General features: G+C 44.3%; 1 protein-coding gene across 5 annotated transcripts in view; it reads left to right on the top strand.

The window, feature by feature from the left end:
* IL1R2 (interleukin 1 receptor type 2) overlaps positions 1-19,674 on the top strand; it is a 53,770-nt gene that overhangs the window by 3,810 nt on the left and 30,286 nt on the right. For all 5 annotated transcript variants that reach the window (XM_054547423.1, XM_009236679.3, XM_054547422.2 and 2 more), the window contains exons 2-3: positions 13,295-13,422; positions 14,321-14,585. In XM_054547423.1, the coding sequence (XP_054403398.1) occupies positions 13,356-13,422; positions 14,321-14,585 (332 nt within the window). In that variant the 5' untranslated portion in view covers positions 13,295-13,355. The remainder of the gene's footprint in view (positions 1-13,294; positions 13,423-14,320; positions 14,586-19,674) is intronic.

A 19,674-nucleotide genomic window follows, 5' to 3' on the forward strand; every position in this document is an offset into this window, starting at 1 on the left:
CAAGTGAGTGGATCGATGGATGCAGGTGGACCTCAGCCTGCTGCCCGGATGGCTTGACTGTGCCGTGCTGGCAGCATGGATGAACAAGGGCTCAGCCTGCACCATGCAGGAGAGAGCTGGCAAGAGAGCACCAGCTGTGAAATGCACAGGCCTGGAATCGGCACTTGTTTTTTGCAGTCACGTGCCCCGCCTGACTTCAAGGGTTCAGAGAAGTGAATATTGGTGAACATGAGCGTACCCACCACGTAGGGTTACCCAGTTAGCTCATTTGGGGTGGGAGGGAGGCACACAGGATTTCAGCTCACCAAGCTTCATGGAGCTGCTCTCACCACCAAGGAACGAGCTGGCCAGGCATCTGACAGCTGAGAGGAGCCAGAGGGGCTAAGAATGCAAATGGAACACTTGCCCACAGCCCCGGGGCAAGCCAAAGGTTTCCTCTGGGGCTTTTTGGGTCTGGTCTGTGGAAACCCAGCAAGTCTGGGCTATCTTCAAGTTGAAAATCAGGTTTTCTTGTGCTGAGGGTGAGAGATTTTCCCACACAGTAGATATAAAAATCCCTGGGTGTTTTCAGTCTTTTTTTTTTTTGGGAGAGTAGCTGACTTCTTGTTACTTGGACACCCTGGACACAGGGCTTGGGATAGTTGCCACCCTTGGTGCCCCTCAGAGGACAAGGTGGGCACATTTTCCAGAGAGTGGAAGATGATCTTTCAAAGCATACAAAGAAAATCCCATCTGTTTTGACATCTTAAAAACTTTGGAAGAAAATATTTCCAAAATATATATATATGTATATATAGTAGTGAGTATATATATGTGTATATATATGCTGATTATATATATTATATACTCAGACCCAGTATATACACATATATAATATATACTGCTATAATATATATACTCACTACAAATTGATGCCAAAAAGTACCTTTAAAGCTTTGCCAGGAGGAATCTCATTTGGCTCTAAAGGCCCTTTCCCACTAGGGCAGGGGAATTAAGCCTGCTGCTACATGTATTGCTGTGTGAGTTGGCTCAAATCTACCTCTCTTGCATTCATTTTGTTTCTTTTGGGTAGATGTTCGCTCTTCCAGTTTCTCACCAGCACCTTCTTCTAGCCAGGAAGAAGCCTGAGAAGACAGGGACATTGTGTCCCCAGGGAGTGGTGGGCAGCTGATCCACACGTGCTGACCTGGGGTCTGCACTGGCTTCTGTGGAGATGTCCCTGGACCTTCCTGGTCATGAGGTGTCCTATGGAATCTACTGCTGGTGTCTGTGACTGGGAAAACCCGAGGTCTGGTGCCTCAGTTGTCAGAGCCAGTGCTCCGTCCAAGGTCGCCCCGCTGTGCCTCTCACTGGCTCCACAGGTTCTCTGCATTTTGGCCATGACCTTGTTTTTTCTGAGGCTTAGACTGTCCAGGTGATACTCAAAATGTTTAGCAACCAGCAGGGCATGAGTACCAGCCCATCAGAAAAGATGCTACAGCATCTGTTGCTGCACCTGAAGAGCTCAGAGGAGCACCAGAAAGTCAAGGCGGCAGAGGGTGGAGAGCTCAGGGCCTCGGGGAAGTGGTTATCTACCAAGAGGTGGGGCAGTCTTCCCCCACTTGCTCACTGCTCCTTACTGACTGAATATCCTGAAGCCGTGGCTATAGGTCATCTTGTCTTTCATCATGGCAGCCCCATCTCAGCCCAGATCTCAGTTTACCTTCCATTCTCTCCTGGGAGTGCAGCGGAAGGTCTGAATCTCTCCCATCAGTGAAGCACCCCTTTACCTAACAGCCACACCATTATTTCCATTCTTCTTTAGTGCCCCTTACTTCACCAAGGTGGGATTCCTCCAGAGATGCAACTTGGAAGCAGAGCAAAAATTCCTCTGCGTCCAGCCTCCTTCTCTCTTTTACCTCTAGTCCCTTTGCCTTCAGGTTTCAAACCCAGAATAAGAAGCAGGACAGCCTGCCTGATTCCTCTTGTACATTCCCTCCTTTAGCCCTGGAGCCCAAAGGGTCTTTTTCTTCTACTGACACTTCCTACCAGGAAGGAACTTCCCCTGCATCATATCCACTTCCTTCCCTCCTTCTGAGGAGGCCTTTGCTCTCTCCCTTTCCTGGGGCTGTAGTGGCAGAAGAATCCAGAATAGCAAGGAGGAAAACACATTGGGAAGTAATTGCAATATTACCTTCATTGTATCTGTGTTGCATGTACTGTCCCATCCTAGAGAAAGAGGGGTTTGAACAAAATTTAAACTATTCTTTGTGATTCAAGGAAATCATTAGGAGCATCAATTATTTCATGCTTTAGCATCCTGATATACTCAGTAGGGCACAGTTACATGGAAGGGACTGCGGGTGTCTGTGCTTAAAATCCTGAAATGGCTGTGTGCTTTGGTTCTTGCACCTGCTTAATGGTTTTCCGTCTCCTCTGTTACTGGGCAATCAGCTGCCACTTTTTCCAGTGTGTGTTTTCTTCTCCCAGCCTTCTCCCTCTTTCCAATTTGCCATCTGGAATCTGCTTTTGATTGAGCATTCTGTTCAGCTGTTGCTGCATGAAAAACTATCCCAAAACTTAGTGGCTTAAAAATGACAACTATTTTATGATAACTCCTAGTTTCTGTATGTCACGAATTTGAGGGCTCAACTAGGTGATTCTTCTGCTCCATGTGTCTGATTGAGTTCAAACAGTGGTGCTCAGCTGGTGAATGGACTCATCTGGAGGGTCCACGATGGCTTCACTTACATGGCTGGTGCCTTTGCAGGGTTCCTGGGAGGCTGGGCATAGCTGGGATTGTCAACCAATGCCCTATATGTGGCCTCCCTAGAGAGGTGGTCTCAGGGGAGTTGGACTGTCTTCATAGTGGCTGACTTTCCAAGGAAGCCAGGCAGAAGCAAGCGCCCCATGGAAACCAGGTGGAGGCTGCATGGATTTTTCTGATCTAGCTCCAGAGTTCACACAGCATCACTTCTGCTGCACTGTATTGGTTACACCAAGTTACAGGCCAGCCCACATTCAAGGGAGGTGAGTTAGACTCCACCTCTTGGTGGCAGAGTGGCACGGTCACATTCTAGAAGACCATGTGGGATGGGAGATACTGTTGTGGTCACCTCTGGAAAATACATTCTGCTACTCTTAAAAACTAGTGACGCTCATACAAATCAACAGAAAGAGCTTCTGAAGGAAGACTTTAAAGCTGCTTCTGTGAGTAAAATATGCTACATGCCTTTGTACCAGGATCTGATTGGCTGTCTTTCCCCTACTCAGATCTTCCTGTCCTTGTTTCTTCTGTCTTTGTCTTATTTTAGATGGGCAGGTTTTCTGGATGACTGATTACTCAAATATTTTAGGTGTTTCCCACACTCAGATTATAAGACAGAAAGCAAAATTTGTTTTAAGGGTGTATGTCTGTTAACAACCAACTCCTGCTCTAACGCCAGAGCGTCCAGTTACTAATTAACTTTATCCAGCAGGTAGCCCAGCAGAGCTGGAAGTCCAGTTCCCAGGAGACCTCAGAAGCCCCGAGTTGTGGCTCTGCCATTGGTGGCCATGGGGCCTTCGGCAAGAGAGTTGACTGAGTTCAGTGGTTGTCTGCTATGACTCGATGCTTTAGAAACTGAAGCTGTATCTAGGACTGAGGAGGCCTAAGCTCAAATCCAGGTTGACTTAGAGTTCCAGGGTTTTAGACCTGCGAGAGACCTGGGAGGTCTCACCAGCCCAACCTTTGTATTTTAGAGGTGAAGAAACTGTGACTCAGAGATTGAGCAAATGACTATGTCGTTGCCTAAGATCACATAGTTAGTTAATGGTAGAGTGAAGACAGGAGCCCAGTTCCAACCTCCAGTTCCATATGCTGTCACTAAGATAAAAACCTTAGAATTCCTGGCAGCCTTGAAGATGTATGTGTGTATGCATGTGTATGTACTTAGAATTGTGTGTTTATATGTTAAGCATGCAACATTTATATTGTGTATTTTATAAATTAAATATTTATAGAACATTTATATGTTCTATAATACGGATCTATGCATTTGAGCTTATGGATTCCATTAGGTAAAGTTGCACACATTTTTAATATAGTAACTGGTGTTAGCTAAGTTACCAACTACGATACTGATGAGTTCTCAGGCTGGGCCGTGGAATGGTTGCTTAGCAGGAATTCAGCAGAATGCAGATGGTGGAAGGGCTGATTTCTCATCACGTCTTCCAACTGTGTCCTTGAGTAAGCTCCTTATCTCCCTGAGTACCTGGCTCTGCTTCTGTAAAACACTGATGAGAGCTACTGCTTTTTGAACACTTTCTTTTTGCAGCACTGCTGAGCTCATTACATATGGTGTGACATCTAATCCTCCTGTAGTGCACACCAGGGTATGCCCATTTCACAGATGAGGAGACTGAGCCTCACACAGATAATGTAAGCTGCCCACCACCCTGCTGCTGGCAGGAAGGAAGGCAGGATTTCCACTTCTCTGTCCAGGTACACTGTGCTCTTCTGTATACACTTTCTAACTCTCAAAGTTATTGGAAGGTGAAGGCAGACTTCTTCGGAGCTTCCCCAGAGGGTCGAATACGACTAATAAATGAAGTTTAGAGGGAGGCAAATTTGGGATCCAAAATGACAGACATTTCTAATTACGGATACTTCCCAAGACTGGCAGTGTGCATCCTGTGATGGGGGTAAGCTTGTCTTCTATAGAGAACGCTGGGTTTCAGAAGACTGTTTGTGTGGGCAGATAGACTTAATGGCTTCTGGAGCTCCCTCTAGCTCCAGGTGTTGATGCTTTTACAGAGCAGAGAATGAGTGCCAAAACCAAGGATTGTGTAGGCTCGGGTTTACATCCTACTTTGTCATTCCTTAGCTCTGTGGCCTTGGGCAAGTGACTTAATGTACCCAAGTCTATTTCCATTGCTCCGTGTTTATAATGGGGATGTTGAGCTCTACCAGACTCACGAGTTTTGTCCTCTGGAGTTGTACAGAGCAGTGTATTCCTCTTACACAAATACCAGGCTGGGAGAATTTGAAGCCTGTGGGTTTGCCCTGCAGATACCTAGGACCTCACAGGTAGAGTTTCATCATCAGTCATTTTGGAGGAGGATGGTGACTGTTCCGGGCTAGAGGAGTGGTCTTGCTGGGTGTCAGTCTGGGCAGGGTCTAATGCAGGAGGCAGGTGAAGCAAGTGTTGGTTGATGGTCCAGCCTGCTGGAGGTTTGGAATGACCCAGACTCACGGGGAATGGAATGTTGATACAGGATTTGAATGAGCGAAAACATGAGTTGAGTTGGTTGACTGAACTTGACCAACTTCTGTCCCAAGAACCACTGACTAAGAGACACTTCAGTGGTGGTTTTAGAGAGAAGGGATGTTTGCTGGCAGACAGTATAAAGAGAGTGCCTATGCCTTGGTGGAACCATCTGTATCAGTTTCTGCCAATTTGCTTCTCTGAGATTCAGCCCAATGTGGCCTAATGCCCTATTCTGCCAAAGATGGGTCTCCCTGCAACGTGGCCTCCAGGAAGCAATCTGTCTCACCAGGCCCCACCAGGGACAGGAGGCTAGTGTCCAGGACATCACCAGCTGTCTTTGTGACACAGCTGTGCAGACCAGGAACAGTCTCAGCCGGCTGCTCGGAAGCTCATTCCTTGTCTAGCTTTTTTCTTTCCTATAGAACAAAAGTAGTTTCTGGACAACTCATGTAGGTTTTGTTTTGAGCCAGCACATTTTTCAATAAAAGCTGACTGAAACCTGGTCATGTATTTCTCTGTATCTGAGTCTGGAAAGTCTTCCCTCTTAAAATTCTGTTATTTCCTAGGACTTAGTTAAAAAATACATTCTATATTGTTTCACCTTTGAATTTATAAAAAATTTCCAGGTTAATTTTGATGTAAATATTTATTTCCTCATGGGTTTCGAAGAATTTATACGACATGTGTAAAACATGTTCGGGCTCCTAGGAATTCATTTTACACACTAGAAGTGACTCAGTGATAGGTGTAAGGCCTGAGAGCTATGTGACTTCATTAACATTCAGCACCTGCCACCGTGTTTTTGTTCTTTGAATGACTGTGCCACCTGACTCAGAGATGAGACAGTTGCCTAAAAACTTCTGGGAATAAGGTAATGATAGAAATAAAGAAAAGTTTCATCTTCTAGGTGAATTCAGTCCAGATATATTCAAATATATTATCAAAAAAAATTGTTACTCCTTCTACATGCTGGAAAATTCCTTTCTGGAGCTATAGTTTACTTACTACGTTCTCAATCTGTTAAAAAAATGTATTCCTGCATGTATTCTGAAGTATTTAGAGGTGAAGTTTGATGATGTCTGCAACTTTCAGGTGTTCAGGAGAAAATATGTCTATGCCTATGTCTATATCTGTGTCTGTGTCTGTGTGTCTGTGTCTGTGGGTGTGTCTGTGTCTGTGCTGGTGTCTGTGTCTGTGTGTATGTCTAAGTCTAGGTCTAGGTCTGTGTCTGTGTCTGTGTCTATGTCTATGTCTATGTCTGTGACTTTGTCCCCTGTGTCTGTGTCTATGTCTGTGTCTGTGTCTGTGTTTGTGTCTGTGTCTATGTGTAGGTCTAGGTCTAGGTCTGTGTCTATGCCTATGTGTATGTCTAATCTAGGTCTAGGTTTATGTCTGTGTCTGTGTCTATGTCTATGTCTACGTCTATATCTATATCTATGTCTATGTCTATGTCTATATCTATATCTATATCTATGTCTATGTTTGTGTCTTTGTCCCCATCTGTGTCTGTGTCTATGTCTGTGTCTAGGTCTATGTCTATGTCTATGTCTATATCTATATCTATGTCTATGTCTATGTCTATATCTATATCTATGTCTATGTCTGTGTCTTTGTCTCTGTCCGTGTCTGTGTCTGTGTCTCTGTCTATGTCTATGTCTATGTCTATATCTATATCTATGTCTAGTCTGTGTCTTTGCCCCTGTCTGTGTCTGTGTCTGTGTCTATGTCTGTGTCTAGGTCTAGGTCTGTGTCTGTGTCTGTGTCTGTGTCTGTGCCTGGGTCTATGTCTAGGTCTATGTCTACATGTATATCTCTGTTTGTGTCTGTGTCTGTGTCTATGTCTATGTCTATATCTATATCTATGTCTATGTCTGTGTCTTTGCCCCTGTCTGTGTCTGTGTCTGTGTCTGTGTCTGTGTCTATGTCTGTATCTGTGTCTGTGTCTGGCTGTGGCTGTGTCTGTGTCTGTGTCGGTGTCTGTGTCTATGTCTGTGTCTGTGTCTCTGTCTGTGTCTATGTCTATGTCTATGTCTGTGTCTGTGTCTGGCTGTGGCTGTGTCTGTGTCTGTGTTGGTGTCTGTGTTGGTGTCTAGGTCTATGTCTACGTCTATGTCTTTGTCCCCTGTCTGTGTCCCATGTCTGCATCTGTGTCTGTGTCCGTGTCTAGGTCTATATCTAGGTCTATGTCTACGTGTATATCTCTGTCTGTGTCTGTGCCTGTGTCTGTGCCTCTGTCTGTGTCTGTGTCTGTGGCTGTGTCTGTGTTTGTGTTTGTGTCTGTGTCTATGTCTATGTCTGTGACTTTGTCCCCTATCTGTGTCTGTGTCTATGTCTGTGTCTGTGTCTGTGTTTGTGTCTGTGTCTATGTGTAGGGCTAGGTCTAGGTCTGTGTCTATGTCTATGTGTATGTCTAATCTAGGTCTAGGTTTATGTCTGTGTCTATGTCTATGTCTATGTCTATATCTATATCTGTATCTATATCTATATCTATGTCTATGTTTGTGTCTTTGTCCCCATCTGTGTCTGTGTCTATGTCTGTGTCTAGGTCTATGTCTATGTCTATGTCTATATCTATATCTATGTCTATGTCTATATCTATGTCTATGTCTGTGTCTTTGTCCCTGTCTGTGTCTGTGTCTGTGTCTGTGTCTGTGTCTATGTCATTGTCTATGTCTGTGTCTATGTCATCGTCTATGTCTATATCTATATCTATGTCTAGTCTGTGTCTTTGCCCCTGTCTGTGTCTGTGTCTGTGTCTGTGTCTAGGTCTAAGTCTGTGTCTGTGTCTGTGTCTGTGTCTGTGTCTGTGTCTATGTCTATGTCTGTATCTGTGTCTGTGTCTGGCTGTGGCTGTGTCTGTGTCTAGGTCTAGGTCTGTGTCTGTGTCTGTGTCTGTGTCTGTGTCTATGTCTATGTCTGTATCTGTGTCTGTGTCTGGCTGTGGCTGTGTCTGTGTCTGTGTCGGTGTCTGTGTCTATGTCTGTGTCTGTGTCTCTGTCTATGTCTATGTCTGTGTCTGTGTCTGGCTGTGGCTGTGTCTGTGTCTGTGTTGGTGTCTGTGTTGGTGTCTAGGTCTATGTCTACGTCTGTGTCTTTGTCCCCTGTCTGTGTCCCATGTCTGCATCTGTGTCTGTGTCCGTGTCTAGGTCTATATCTAGGTCTATGTCTACGTGTATATCTCTGTCTGTGTCTGTGCCTGTGTCTGTGCCTCTGTCTGTGTCTGTGTCTGTGGCTGTGTCTGTGTTTGTGTTTGTGTCTGTGTCTATGTCTGTGTCTGTGGCTGTGTCTGTGTTTGTGTCTGTGTCTGGGTCTGTGTCTATGTCTGTGTCTGTGTCTCTGTCTGTGTCTATGTGTAGGTCTATGTCTAGGTCTAGGTCTGTGTCTATGTCTATGTCTATGTCCGTATCAATGTCTATGTCTGTGTCTGTGCCTATGTCTGTGTCTGTCTGTGTTTGTGTCTGTATCTGTGTCTATGTCTGTGTCTCTGCCTGTGTCTGTGTGTATGTCTAGGTCTAGGTCTAGGTCTGTGTCTGTGTCTGTGTCTAGGTCTAGGTCTCGGTCTATGTCTATCTATGTCTATGTCTATGTCTATGTGCCTGTGTGTAAATAGAGATAGAAGAGGGAGAGAGAGTGAGAATAAAGTGAATGCAGCAAAATGTTAACAATGGCGAATCTAGTGAAATATATACTTGCATTTGTCATACTATGCTTTCAACTTTTCAGTCTTTTTGTAATTTTTAAAAATTAAATGAAAAGGTGGAGTAAGCACTTACATCCTTTTAGGCTATATGTATTGTCTATGACCAGAAGCTGCAGACACCTGGGAATCAAAGGCAGGTAACGGTTACCTGGGCCTCAGTGCGTGCTCTACCACCTGTCCAACTCAGGGCTGTGCCGTCAGCTCTTTCTACCTTCCAGCATTCTTTTTCCTTCCTTTCACACTTCACACATTTTTGTCTTTTTCTTATGCCTGGTCTTGTTTTTCATCACATGCCTCTGTTTTCTTATGTTGAATGTGGTGAAACATGGTTATTTGACAAAAAAAAAAAAAAGATAGAATTCTAACTCAAATACTTGGAAGGAGCTGCCTTTGAAATTTCTTTCTTCCAGTAAGAAGGTCAACTCAGATTCCAGCAGAAATGTCAAGTTGTCTGTGATTTAAAAACTCATTTAAAGAAAGTAGGCCGGGAGAATAGTGTTTTGCTTCAAACTTCTGCAAAACTAATTTGTTTTCCCCTCTGGGCCTGCCAAAAATTTACTGTTTCCCACGCTACAGCAATTTTGGTTCCAACCTTTTTCTGAGGTTTTGATTATTGAAAACTGTCACTACTATGTGTTTGTGGTTTACTTGTCTGCAGCCACTTCCTAGAGAAGTCACAGTAAAGCAGCTCTTTTGCCTGAGTCCAGGGAGAGAAACCAAGACACCCTTGGCTGGAGATGGGGGTGGGGGTAGATGGGGCTAGCAGTTACTGGAGGAGGACAGCATTTTAGGATTCGTTCTACTGGAATAGGGTCCTTGTTGAAACACTTCTTCTCACCCATCCAGCCATATCATTTGAAGAAGAGAGTTAACTTGAAACTCACTTTACCTGTAGAAAGAAGAGACTCGATTAGATTTCTCAAAGACTCTTCAGCTCCACAGCTCTGTGAAGCGTTAGCTACTGACTGATCCTGAATGGCACAGCCTGAATTTCTGGTGTCAAAGTAATTTTAAACATGGTTACAAACCTTCCCATAATTCCCGTAAGCCTGACCCTGAGAGAATGTGAGCATGGTGGGGCGCTTTCATTTGAGGGGAGGCTGCACGTCAGCTCCTGACTTTGAGTCAAAGTGACTTTTAGAGTCAACCAGCAGAAACTGTTTACCTGAAATAGTTGAGTATCAGAAAGAAGACTGTGAGAACACAATGCCTGACAGTACCTGGCAGGGCTCCTTCCCCTGGGATCTTTTTATAAACTCTGGGAAAACAATATATTGGGAATAGGCTTGGCTGTGCATGACAGAAAGCCTGGACACATAAAAAAGGTAGTCCAGGGTGGTGGGTGGCTTCACGAAGCCATCAAGGACTCAGGTTCCCCTCTTACTGCCCTATTACATTCAGTGAGTGGTCTGCACCTTGTAGTTCATGGTAGCGGCCACAATCCAGACACCACATCCACACTCAGCAGCAGGAAGGAAGATTAGTGGAGACCTCCCAGGGGGATCACATGACACTTCCACTCACATCTCATTGATCCACATTTTGTCACATGGCCACTCCTTGTTGCAAGGGATGATGGGAAATGTCTTTGTGTATAGAGGGCCATGTGCCCAGTAAGATTCGGGGGTTCTATTATTGGGGAAGCAGGGAGGACAGATATTGGGAGGAGAAACTAGCAGCATCTGTCATAGAAGGTGTATTTTCAAAGAGCAAGGGCTTTGGAATCACCAGTGCTGGGTTTAAATTTCAATGTCTGCTTACTAGCTGTAAGATCTTGGCCAGGCCTTTTAACCCCTTTGAACTCTTATAATACATCCTCTGTAAAATCAGCATGATACTCACTTTGTGGGGATAAAATGCAAGAATGAATGTTCAATATTTGGCACAATAGCTATTGCTATTACACTAGTCCCTACAACACCAGCTTTGACTTCATTTACTTATCCTGATATGTGGTATTGGTTAGCTACAGTGTATTTAAATTCCTACTTCTTTCATGTTCTTACTGGTGCACTAGTGAGTCTGGCTTGGACCAGTATAGTTGGGGATGTGATAAGCAAATGTGTGTCCAAGGAGGACACAGCAGCTTGGTGGATGTTTATGTGACCTTCATCTGGCAAACCTGACAGTGTGGTTAGGGGTAAAGTCACAGGAACTATTTGTGCTTCAGAAACTTTTGAAGAATAGTATTGTGTAGAAACAGAGAGTTTAAGGGAGAAAGCTCCAGGCCAGATACACAGCTAAGGGGAATATCTCAGGTCACCAGAAGGGGGAGCTCAGACTGTAACTCTGAGTCCTTGGACTCAGGGTTCCCCACTCACGAGGGAGGGTTTCTGGAGTGCAAGGGTCGGTTCCTCAATGCCACCGTGGGTTTACTGCAAGTCATTCCCAGAGACATCAGTGTGAGGAGCCGGGAACAACTCAAGGAAAAGGTGGCTGGGAATTCTTCCCCTGGATACATTTACAACTCCTGCCGTGGGCAGGCTTTTAGTCATAAATATTCCCCGGTATGTTCTGGTGTGTGGGCCATGAGGGCTGTGAGCAAGACCAGGGCTCTGCCCCAAGGTTGTCACCATCCTTGCGGAGCCAGAAGAGTCAGGCATGGCAGCTGGCATGACTGCTCCCACTTCCCGCCCCGCCGATGGCCGGGTGGGGCATTGACTTGCTGTGGCAGATGGAATGTGAGCAGACAGGAGTGAGCTAGTTCCCAGTGTGGCCTGGTGTGTGCTTTTGGCCGCATTGTTTCCATTTTCACCATCCCCAAAGAGGTTCATCTCCCAGGAAGCTTACTGGTCCAAGGAGGATGAGACACCCATGGAGCAGACTTGGACCCCATCTGCCGCTCAGAGCCAGGCCTAACCCTGCCTAGTTTAGGTTAACCAACTTCCCATCTTGCCCACAGACTTGTGAGCAAGAGTGAACGACCGTTGTTTCACACCATTCAGTTCTGGGGTCGTTGGTTTGTTAAGCAGCATCGTTGTGGCCGTGGTTAGCAGACACAGGGAACACTTGTGATAGTGTGAGAAGCTCATCAGGGAGACGAGGAGGGCATCTGACACTCCAGTCTTTGGGGGGACTGGGGGAGGACTGTGTCATAAACTCGTACAAGCTACTTCTGTTTTGGATTTCTTGTTGCTTTTCTCCCTGGGATGCTGTAGACCAGAGTGTTAGCAGGACACCGAATCCCTCGGAGCATGTCAGAATTGTATGTAAAACAGGAGTTAATCCGTAGGGGATATAGGGAAAATTCTCTGACAAGTGAAATATGAGGACTCTTGGGCTTTGAGTGATCCATTAACTCACTCATTCGTTCATTCATTCATTCATTCATTCAAAAAATGGGAGTTAGGGATAGAGCTGTGAATAAGATAAAGCAGGGTTCTGTCAACCAAGAAGTATCTGACAGTCTTAATAATTTAGAAGCTTATTTTGCCAAGATTAAGGACAATGCCCAGGAGAAAAAACATGGAATCACAGAAAAAACAGTCTGTGGTCTGTGCCTTTCTCCAAAGATGATTTTGAGGGCTTCAATATGTAAGGTTTTTCCCCTATTGAAAAGCAGGCTGGAGGGCAGAGAGGGAGGGTGCGATCATCACTGAAACCACGTGTTGCAAGGGATAAGAAACAGGTAGGGAATAGTCAATTATATTCCTCGTATACTCAGTAAATCTGCTCTTCACATATGATAAGGTAAACATAGAGTCGCTACCTGTGGATAATTTTTAAAATCTTTTATCTGTACGCTGTCTGCTTAGGAACAGAAAGAAAGGCAGCTTCTTGCAGGACTCAGCCTTCAGCTTATTTTTTTTCCTTTTGGCAGAGTGAAGTGGGGGTCCCAAGTCTTTATTTTACTTTCACAGTCCTTCCATCAGTGGAGCCTGAATTCTGGAGAGGGGAGACAAGGCTGATGATGAATACCACAGAGAATGACAGGGAAGGGAAGGAAAACATGGAGTATTGGGATTAAAGGTGGTGCAATTTTAGACAGGGAGGTGAGGGAGACTTCACCAAGAAAGTGAAGTCCGAGCAGAAAGGGCACTGGGAGTGGCCTCAGCTGAGGAAGCAGCATCTCTGGCCAAGGCGCAAGAATGGCTAAGGCAGGTCTCTGCAGAGACAGCAGCTTATGGGGCGGAGCCCCTCTGCCAAGCACACCTCTAGGTGCTACAGGGATTCGACTTTAGATATGTTCAGTGAATATAGCTGCAGAGAAACAAATCCAAAAATTTTGAGTTTTGTTCTTAAACAGAGTAGGCAAAAAGGTTCCCATTATCCGGTGAAGCTTCCAGACCCTGCCCCTACCCCGTCTTCAAGGAATTCTCTCTGCAGGGTTCTTGGTTCCTGGTGACACCTCTGTTTCCTCCCCTAGGCCACGTGGTGCTGGGTCTCAGTCCTCCACTTCCCGTGTCCTCTGGAAGTTGTCAGGAGCAATGTTCCGCTTCTACGTGTTGGTAATGGGAGTTTCTGCCTTCACCCTTCAGCCTGTGGCACACACAGGTAAGAAGTAAACCTTTCAGATACAAAAAGGCTTGCCTGTAGCTTCGCTGGGGAAAGCTGCTATCTAGTGAAGTTTTGTTGTCAGAAAGCAAAGTGTGGGCTCCCAGCTGTAAAGTTAGTACGTGAGAGCCCTAGGCAGGTGGATTGCTTGAGTCCAGGAGTTTGAGACCAGTTTGGGCAACATAGAGAGACCCACGTCTCTACAAAAAAAAAAAAAAAAAATTAGTTGGGCATGGTGGTGCGTGCCTGTAGTCCTGGCTACTTGGGAGGCTGAGGTGAGAGGAGTGCTTGAGCCCCGGGAGGTTGAGGCTGCAGTGAGTGGAGAATGCATCACTCCACTCCAGCAGGGCAACAGAGTGAGACCCTGTCTCAAAAAAATAAAAAAGGAAAAATAAAAAAAGAAAAACGAAAAGGAAAGAATGGTGCGAATGTGCTTGTCAAAGAGCAAACTGAAGAAGTGATGTGTTTGCCCTTAACAAAGTTGCCTTTGGAGTTTAACCATACGACATGCCAGAACTAAACTTTTACCATCTAAACTCAGCTCAGATCTACTCTTAATGAGGAGAAGTCAGCAAGTGAAAAATATGGCCATAGTTTTTAATCTTTAATTTTTCGTCACCATAGAAACCTGATTTAACTTGCTTCACAAAACATAAGTTGGAATGGATAGTAGCACTGAACTTGTTACTTGGAAATTTTGAAAGTATAATAATGGGGTAGGGAGGGAGTTTAATAGTACCCCAGGGTGTAGGTCATTTTGTTAGGGACAAATGACATCTTCCTCGAATGTGCTCCAGGTTTCCCTGCCAGAATCAGGATTAGTCCCAGGTGCAGGGAGGTTTTATGATCTGAGCAAGTTTTGGACCCAAAGCCTGACCATGGGCTCTCTGTCCTTCAGGGGCTGCCAGAAGCTGCCGGTTTCGTGGGCGGCATTACAAGCGGGAGTTCAGGCTGGAAGGGGAGCCTGTGGCCCTGAGGTGCCCCCAGGTGCCCTACTGGTTGTGGGCCTCTGTCAGCCCCCGCATCAACCTGACATGGCATAAAAATGACTCTGCTAGGATGGTCCCAGGAGAAGAAGAGACACGGATGTGGGCCCAGGACGGTGCTCTGTGGCTTCTGCCAGCCTTGCAGGAGGACTCTGGCACCTACGTCTGCACTACTAGGTAAGCCTCCCCGTGCGGGGCTGGGGAGGGGATCCTGGCAGGATGGAGGCTTGTGAGGGTCTTTAGTCATGATCTGGATCTCAGAATCCAGTGTACAAAATACAAATCCAGTGAATCCACATTGCATCCAGCCTGCTGTTCCTGACACAGCCCCCCAACCCTACAGTCTCATTCTGTCTCCATTAGTCTTTGCTCAAATGCCACCTCTTTGGAGACAACGTCCCTAGCCATTTTAGCTGACATCGCCCTCTGTCACTCTCTCCTTATTCTGCTGTAGTTTTCTTGGGATAGGATTTTCCCATCTGACACATTTGTGTGCGTTACCGTATTTAATGTTTGTCTACCCATTAGAATGTAAACTCTGCGAGGGCAGGGACTTGGTCTATGTTGTTCACTGTTGAAGCCACATGGTAAGGAACCAAGAAATAGACATAGAATAGGATTTTACTCTGAATAGGATTTTAGAGCTGGGTGAGACCTTAGGATTAAATTAGTCCAACACTTTGGGGGGCCGAGGAGGGCGGATCACGAGGTCAGGAGATCGCAACCATCCTGGCTAACATGGTGAAACCCCATCTCTACTAAAAAAATACAAAAAGTTTAGCTGGGCGTGGTGGCGGGCGCCTGTAGTCCCAGCTACTCAGGAGGCTGAGGCAAGAGAATGGCATGAACCCAGGAGGTGGAGCTTGCAGTGAGCGGAGATCGAGCCACTGCACTCCAGCCTGGGCGACTGAGCGAGACTCTGTCTCAAAAAAAAAAAAAAAAAAGAAAAAAAAATATTAGTCCAACTGCTCGTTGTAAGGATAAGGGAACCAAGCTGGCTTGGAAAGTTCCCCAGGTGGTGTGTGGTAGAGCTGACTCTGGAGCCCGAGTCTCCTGACCCTGGGTCCAGTCCTCCTCCCTCTTTGTCCTGTTGCTTTCATCCCCTTTAACTGTAGAAAACATATACATAACAAAAAATTTATCATCTTAAACACTTTATAGTGTACAGATCAGTGGCCCCATCACCACTATCCATCTCCAGGACTTTTTTATCCTCACAAACTGAAACTCTGAACCCATTAAAAATAACTCCCCTCTCTTCATCCCTCCAGCCCCAGGCAACCACCATTGTACTTTCCAACTCTGTGATTTTGACTACTCTAGGTACCTCGTTTAAATCATTTAAGTGGAATCAGTCTTTCTGTGACTGAATTATTTCACTTAGCATAATGTTTCCAAGGTTCGTTCATGTTGTAGCATGAGTCAGAGTTTCCTTCCTTTATGAAGTGGAATATTATTATTCCGTTTTATGTATGTACCACGTTTTGTTTATCTATTTATCCATCCAGGGACACTTGGCTTGCTTCCTCCTTTCAGCTATTGTGAATCCAATATGAACATGGATGTGAAGATATCTGTTCAAATCTCTGCTTTCAGTTCTTCTGGGTATAGACCCCAAAGAGGAACTACTGGATCATCTGTTAATTCTATATTTAATTTTGAGGAACTATCATACTGTTTTCCATAGTGGCTGTGCCATTTTTCATTCCCACCAACAGTGCCAAAACTCAATTTCTCTACATACTCACCAACACATGTTATTTTCTATTATTTTTGATAATAATCATCCTTATGGGTGTGAAGGGGTCTCTCATTGTGGCTTTGATTTCCATCTTCCTAATGATTAGTGATGCTGAGCATCTTTTTAAGTGCTTATTAACCATCTGTGCATCTTCTCTGGAGGTACAGACATATCTCCTTTATGGACTCAAAGTCCTTTGCCCATTTTAAAAACTGGATTTTGCTGTTGTTGTTGAGTTGTAGGAGTTCTTTACATTTCCTGGTTATTAACCCCTTGCCTCATCAGACATACAGTTAAAAATATTTTCTCCTGTTCTGTAAGTTGCATATTCACTCTGTTCATACTGTCATTTGTTACACAAAAGGTTTTAATTTTGATCAAGTCCAGTTTATCTGTTTTTTTCTTTTATTGCATGTGCTTTTAGTGTTAAGAAATCATTGCCCAATCCAATGTCATGAAGATTTTCCCCTTTGTTTTCTTCTAAGAATTTTATAGTTTTAGCTCTTTTGTTTTTTGATCCATTTTGAGTTAATTTTTGTATATGGTGTTAGATAAGGGTCCTGCTTCATTCTTTTGCAAGTGGATATCCAGTTTCTCCAATACTATTTGCTGAAAAGACTGTCCTTTCCCCATTGAATGGTCTTGACATGTCCTACTGCTTCTTGATGGATGAAGTTAGGCCTAGTGTTGGTGATCTTAAAAAGTTTCTTGGCTTCGTTCTTCTGAACTAAGACAACCCTCAGCTCGATTGGGAACTAGTGTTTTGGCCTCTCTCTTCAGCTGCTTCTTCTGTTCCTCCAATAAAAAGTTTCTTGGCTTCGTTCTTCTGAACTAAGACAACCCTCGGCTTGATTGGGAACTAGTGTTTTGGCCTCTCTCTTCAGCTGCTTCTTCTGTTCCTCCAAAGGCACTGCTTGCTCCTTCCACCAGCTGGCTTCAGAGTCTCCAGATTTCATAAACTCATTTGACTTAAGAAGAACTGTACCCAGGAATATGTACATTTAGAAAAAGAACCGGAGAAGTGACATTCTTAGCACAATGGAATTACTGGTGAATGGAAAAATTTCAGACCACATCAGCCCCAGTCCTAGGCTGGGTGTGTGTGTGGCAGGGGATGTGGGGGGTGGGAGGAGATATGAGGTGGAGGGTGCCCTCTGTGTGTGTGTGTGTGTGCGTGTGTGTGTACATGTGCGTGCATGTGTGAAATTGAGACTCTTCAAATCAAACCCAGCTTGACACTACCATCCATATGCCTAGCCCCAAGTATAAGGAATTTATGGACAGGTTTAATCCTGTCAGTGAACCTTGCCTAAGAAGCAGGCAAACCATCTCCTATTCTTATGCTAGGAAAATGTGGATGCCTGGTTTTACAATAGCTATAAATGCATATTTCTTCTTTCTTTTCCACAGTAAAAATTCTAATTTTCTCTAAGGAGTACTACTAGGAAAACTCATAGTGTAGTAAGAAAACATGAAACCTGAAGTCAGAAAGACAGATGGGAATCTTAGCTCTCATTTCCTATCTAGTGGGACCTTGGGCTTATCACTTGACTTTTATGGGTGTTGTTAGTTTTCTCCCCTGTAAAGAAGTCCGTTGAAAGGGTTATATGAGATCACAGCATGTGAAGGAACTAGTGTGGGGGGTGTCATGGTAGGTGGTCAATATATACATAAAAATTCCCTCTCCTTCCCAAAAGGCAATCCGCATGACTACTGAAAGTGAGACTGCAAAAATCAGGGAGATGTGAGCTGAGTCCTGTTTGTCCTAGAGTTTGTTTTTATGATCAATTTTTGTAGGAAAAAAAGAGCTGAGATTGAGGGGGCAGTGGAAATTCCAGTGTGTGTCAAACTTTCTTTGCATGATGGGAAGGTTTACCTGGCTAACCTTTAATACTCTTTGTCAACTGTAAGATTGGGGTTCTAATTGAGTGAGAATCACCAGCAGTTGCCATAATACTCTTTAGCATTGATAGTCATGAGGCAAGAGACTGCCCTGTTCTCATGATTGTTTAAGACCTTGTGATCTAGAATCCACATGGTGAGTCAGAGTAGGCAAGGATGCAAGCCATCAGAGAGGCCAACATTTGAGCAGTAGCTGCCTGGGCCTCCTTGCTTGGTGCTCTGCAAATAAATGCCTTACTTTCTATCACTGCAAAAAAAAAAAAAAAAAAGAAAGAAAGAAAGAAGGAAAGAAAGAAAAGAAAAGGAAGAAAAGAAAAAGAAAAAAAAGAGAATGAGTAGGCAGGCAAGGTTATGCCACTGTAACAAACAGCTCCCAAATCTCAGTGGCTTAAAGTAACAAGGGCTTATTTCTTACATATGCAACAAGTCCATTGTGGGTTTGCAGACAGTTAGGGACTTAGGCTGAAAGAGCAGTCACAGTCACTATTTCAAATGTTATTGCTTGGTTGCTAGAGCAGAAGGAAGCCTGCTTTGGAGGGTCTCTCATGGCTGTTACAACTTTCATGTAGAAGGGCCACACATACAACTCATGAGCTAGGAAGAGTCCCCACGGTGGGGACGAGGACATGTGATACACCATGTGCTCAGAATGGGGAGAACTGGGCCTATTTGGTGAGCAGCACTACTAACGACTATCATGCCTTTGCCATGGGGGTGCCACACTACATGGGGAGTGCAAGTGGTGATCAAATTGCCCCTCACCCTTCTCTTTCTTTTGAGTTATTTTCATGAAGTTTCTTGCTCAAGGGGAATTACCAGATCAATAATGTGAACAGCCTTGTAACTTTCAATATGTCTACTAAGTTTGGTTTCTGAAGATCGTACTTATGGGTACTGAAGATAGATTTATGGGTTTTCCCAGAGCCTTGCTGGGCTTCCCATTTTGGTTTGACCTCTTTGTAGCTGTACAGCCCACTTAATTTCTGTACACCTACATTTTTTCATATAAAAATGATATAATAGTAATTCCTACTTCATGGGGGCTGGACCATAAATGAAATAACATGTGCAAAGTACACAGCACAGGGCCTGGCCTGCATCTACTCCCTGCTGGCTACCTGCTGTGTGACTGTTATTCAAGTAGGCCGAGGTCTTTAGATTTGTCCTCAGTTGCTTTTATTCAACATGTAGTGACATGCATTTTTCAAGGTGAGAGTTAACATTCTGTATTTCTTTATGCATAAAATACAATATTTGTTCATCTATTTTCCCTTTTTAAGCTAAATATAATACAGATATTGGCCTCATATATTTAAATTAATTCTTTTTACTTTCAAGTGGTAAGCTTTTATCATATTTCTTTCACTTTTTTTTTTTTTTTTACATTTTGTTACTTGTTTGGATATGGATGGTTTAGATTTTGCTGTGCAAGTAATTTTTACCCCTATATGTAAAACTCATCCTCATTGTGTATGTCAAAGTCTCATGTGTCTTAGGTAGCCAGAAATTTAGCTGAGATAATTATATTTTTATATTTTTCTACTTAAAAGAGTAGTTTTAATTACTGTTTTCTGTCCTCCATCCATTTCCCGCAAGTTTCCAGCAAGGTTTTGCCTCTCCCCT

The sequence above is a fragment of the Pongo abelii genome, chromosome 12 (genome assembly GCF_028885655.2).
Source record: "Pongo abelii isolate AG06213 chromosome 12, NHGRI_mPonAbe1-v2.0_pri, whole genome shotgun sequence".
Classification (NCBI taxonomy): Eukaryota; Metazoa; Chordata; class Mammalia; order Primates; family Hominidae; genus Pongo; species Pongo abelii.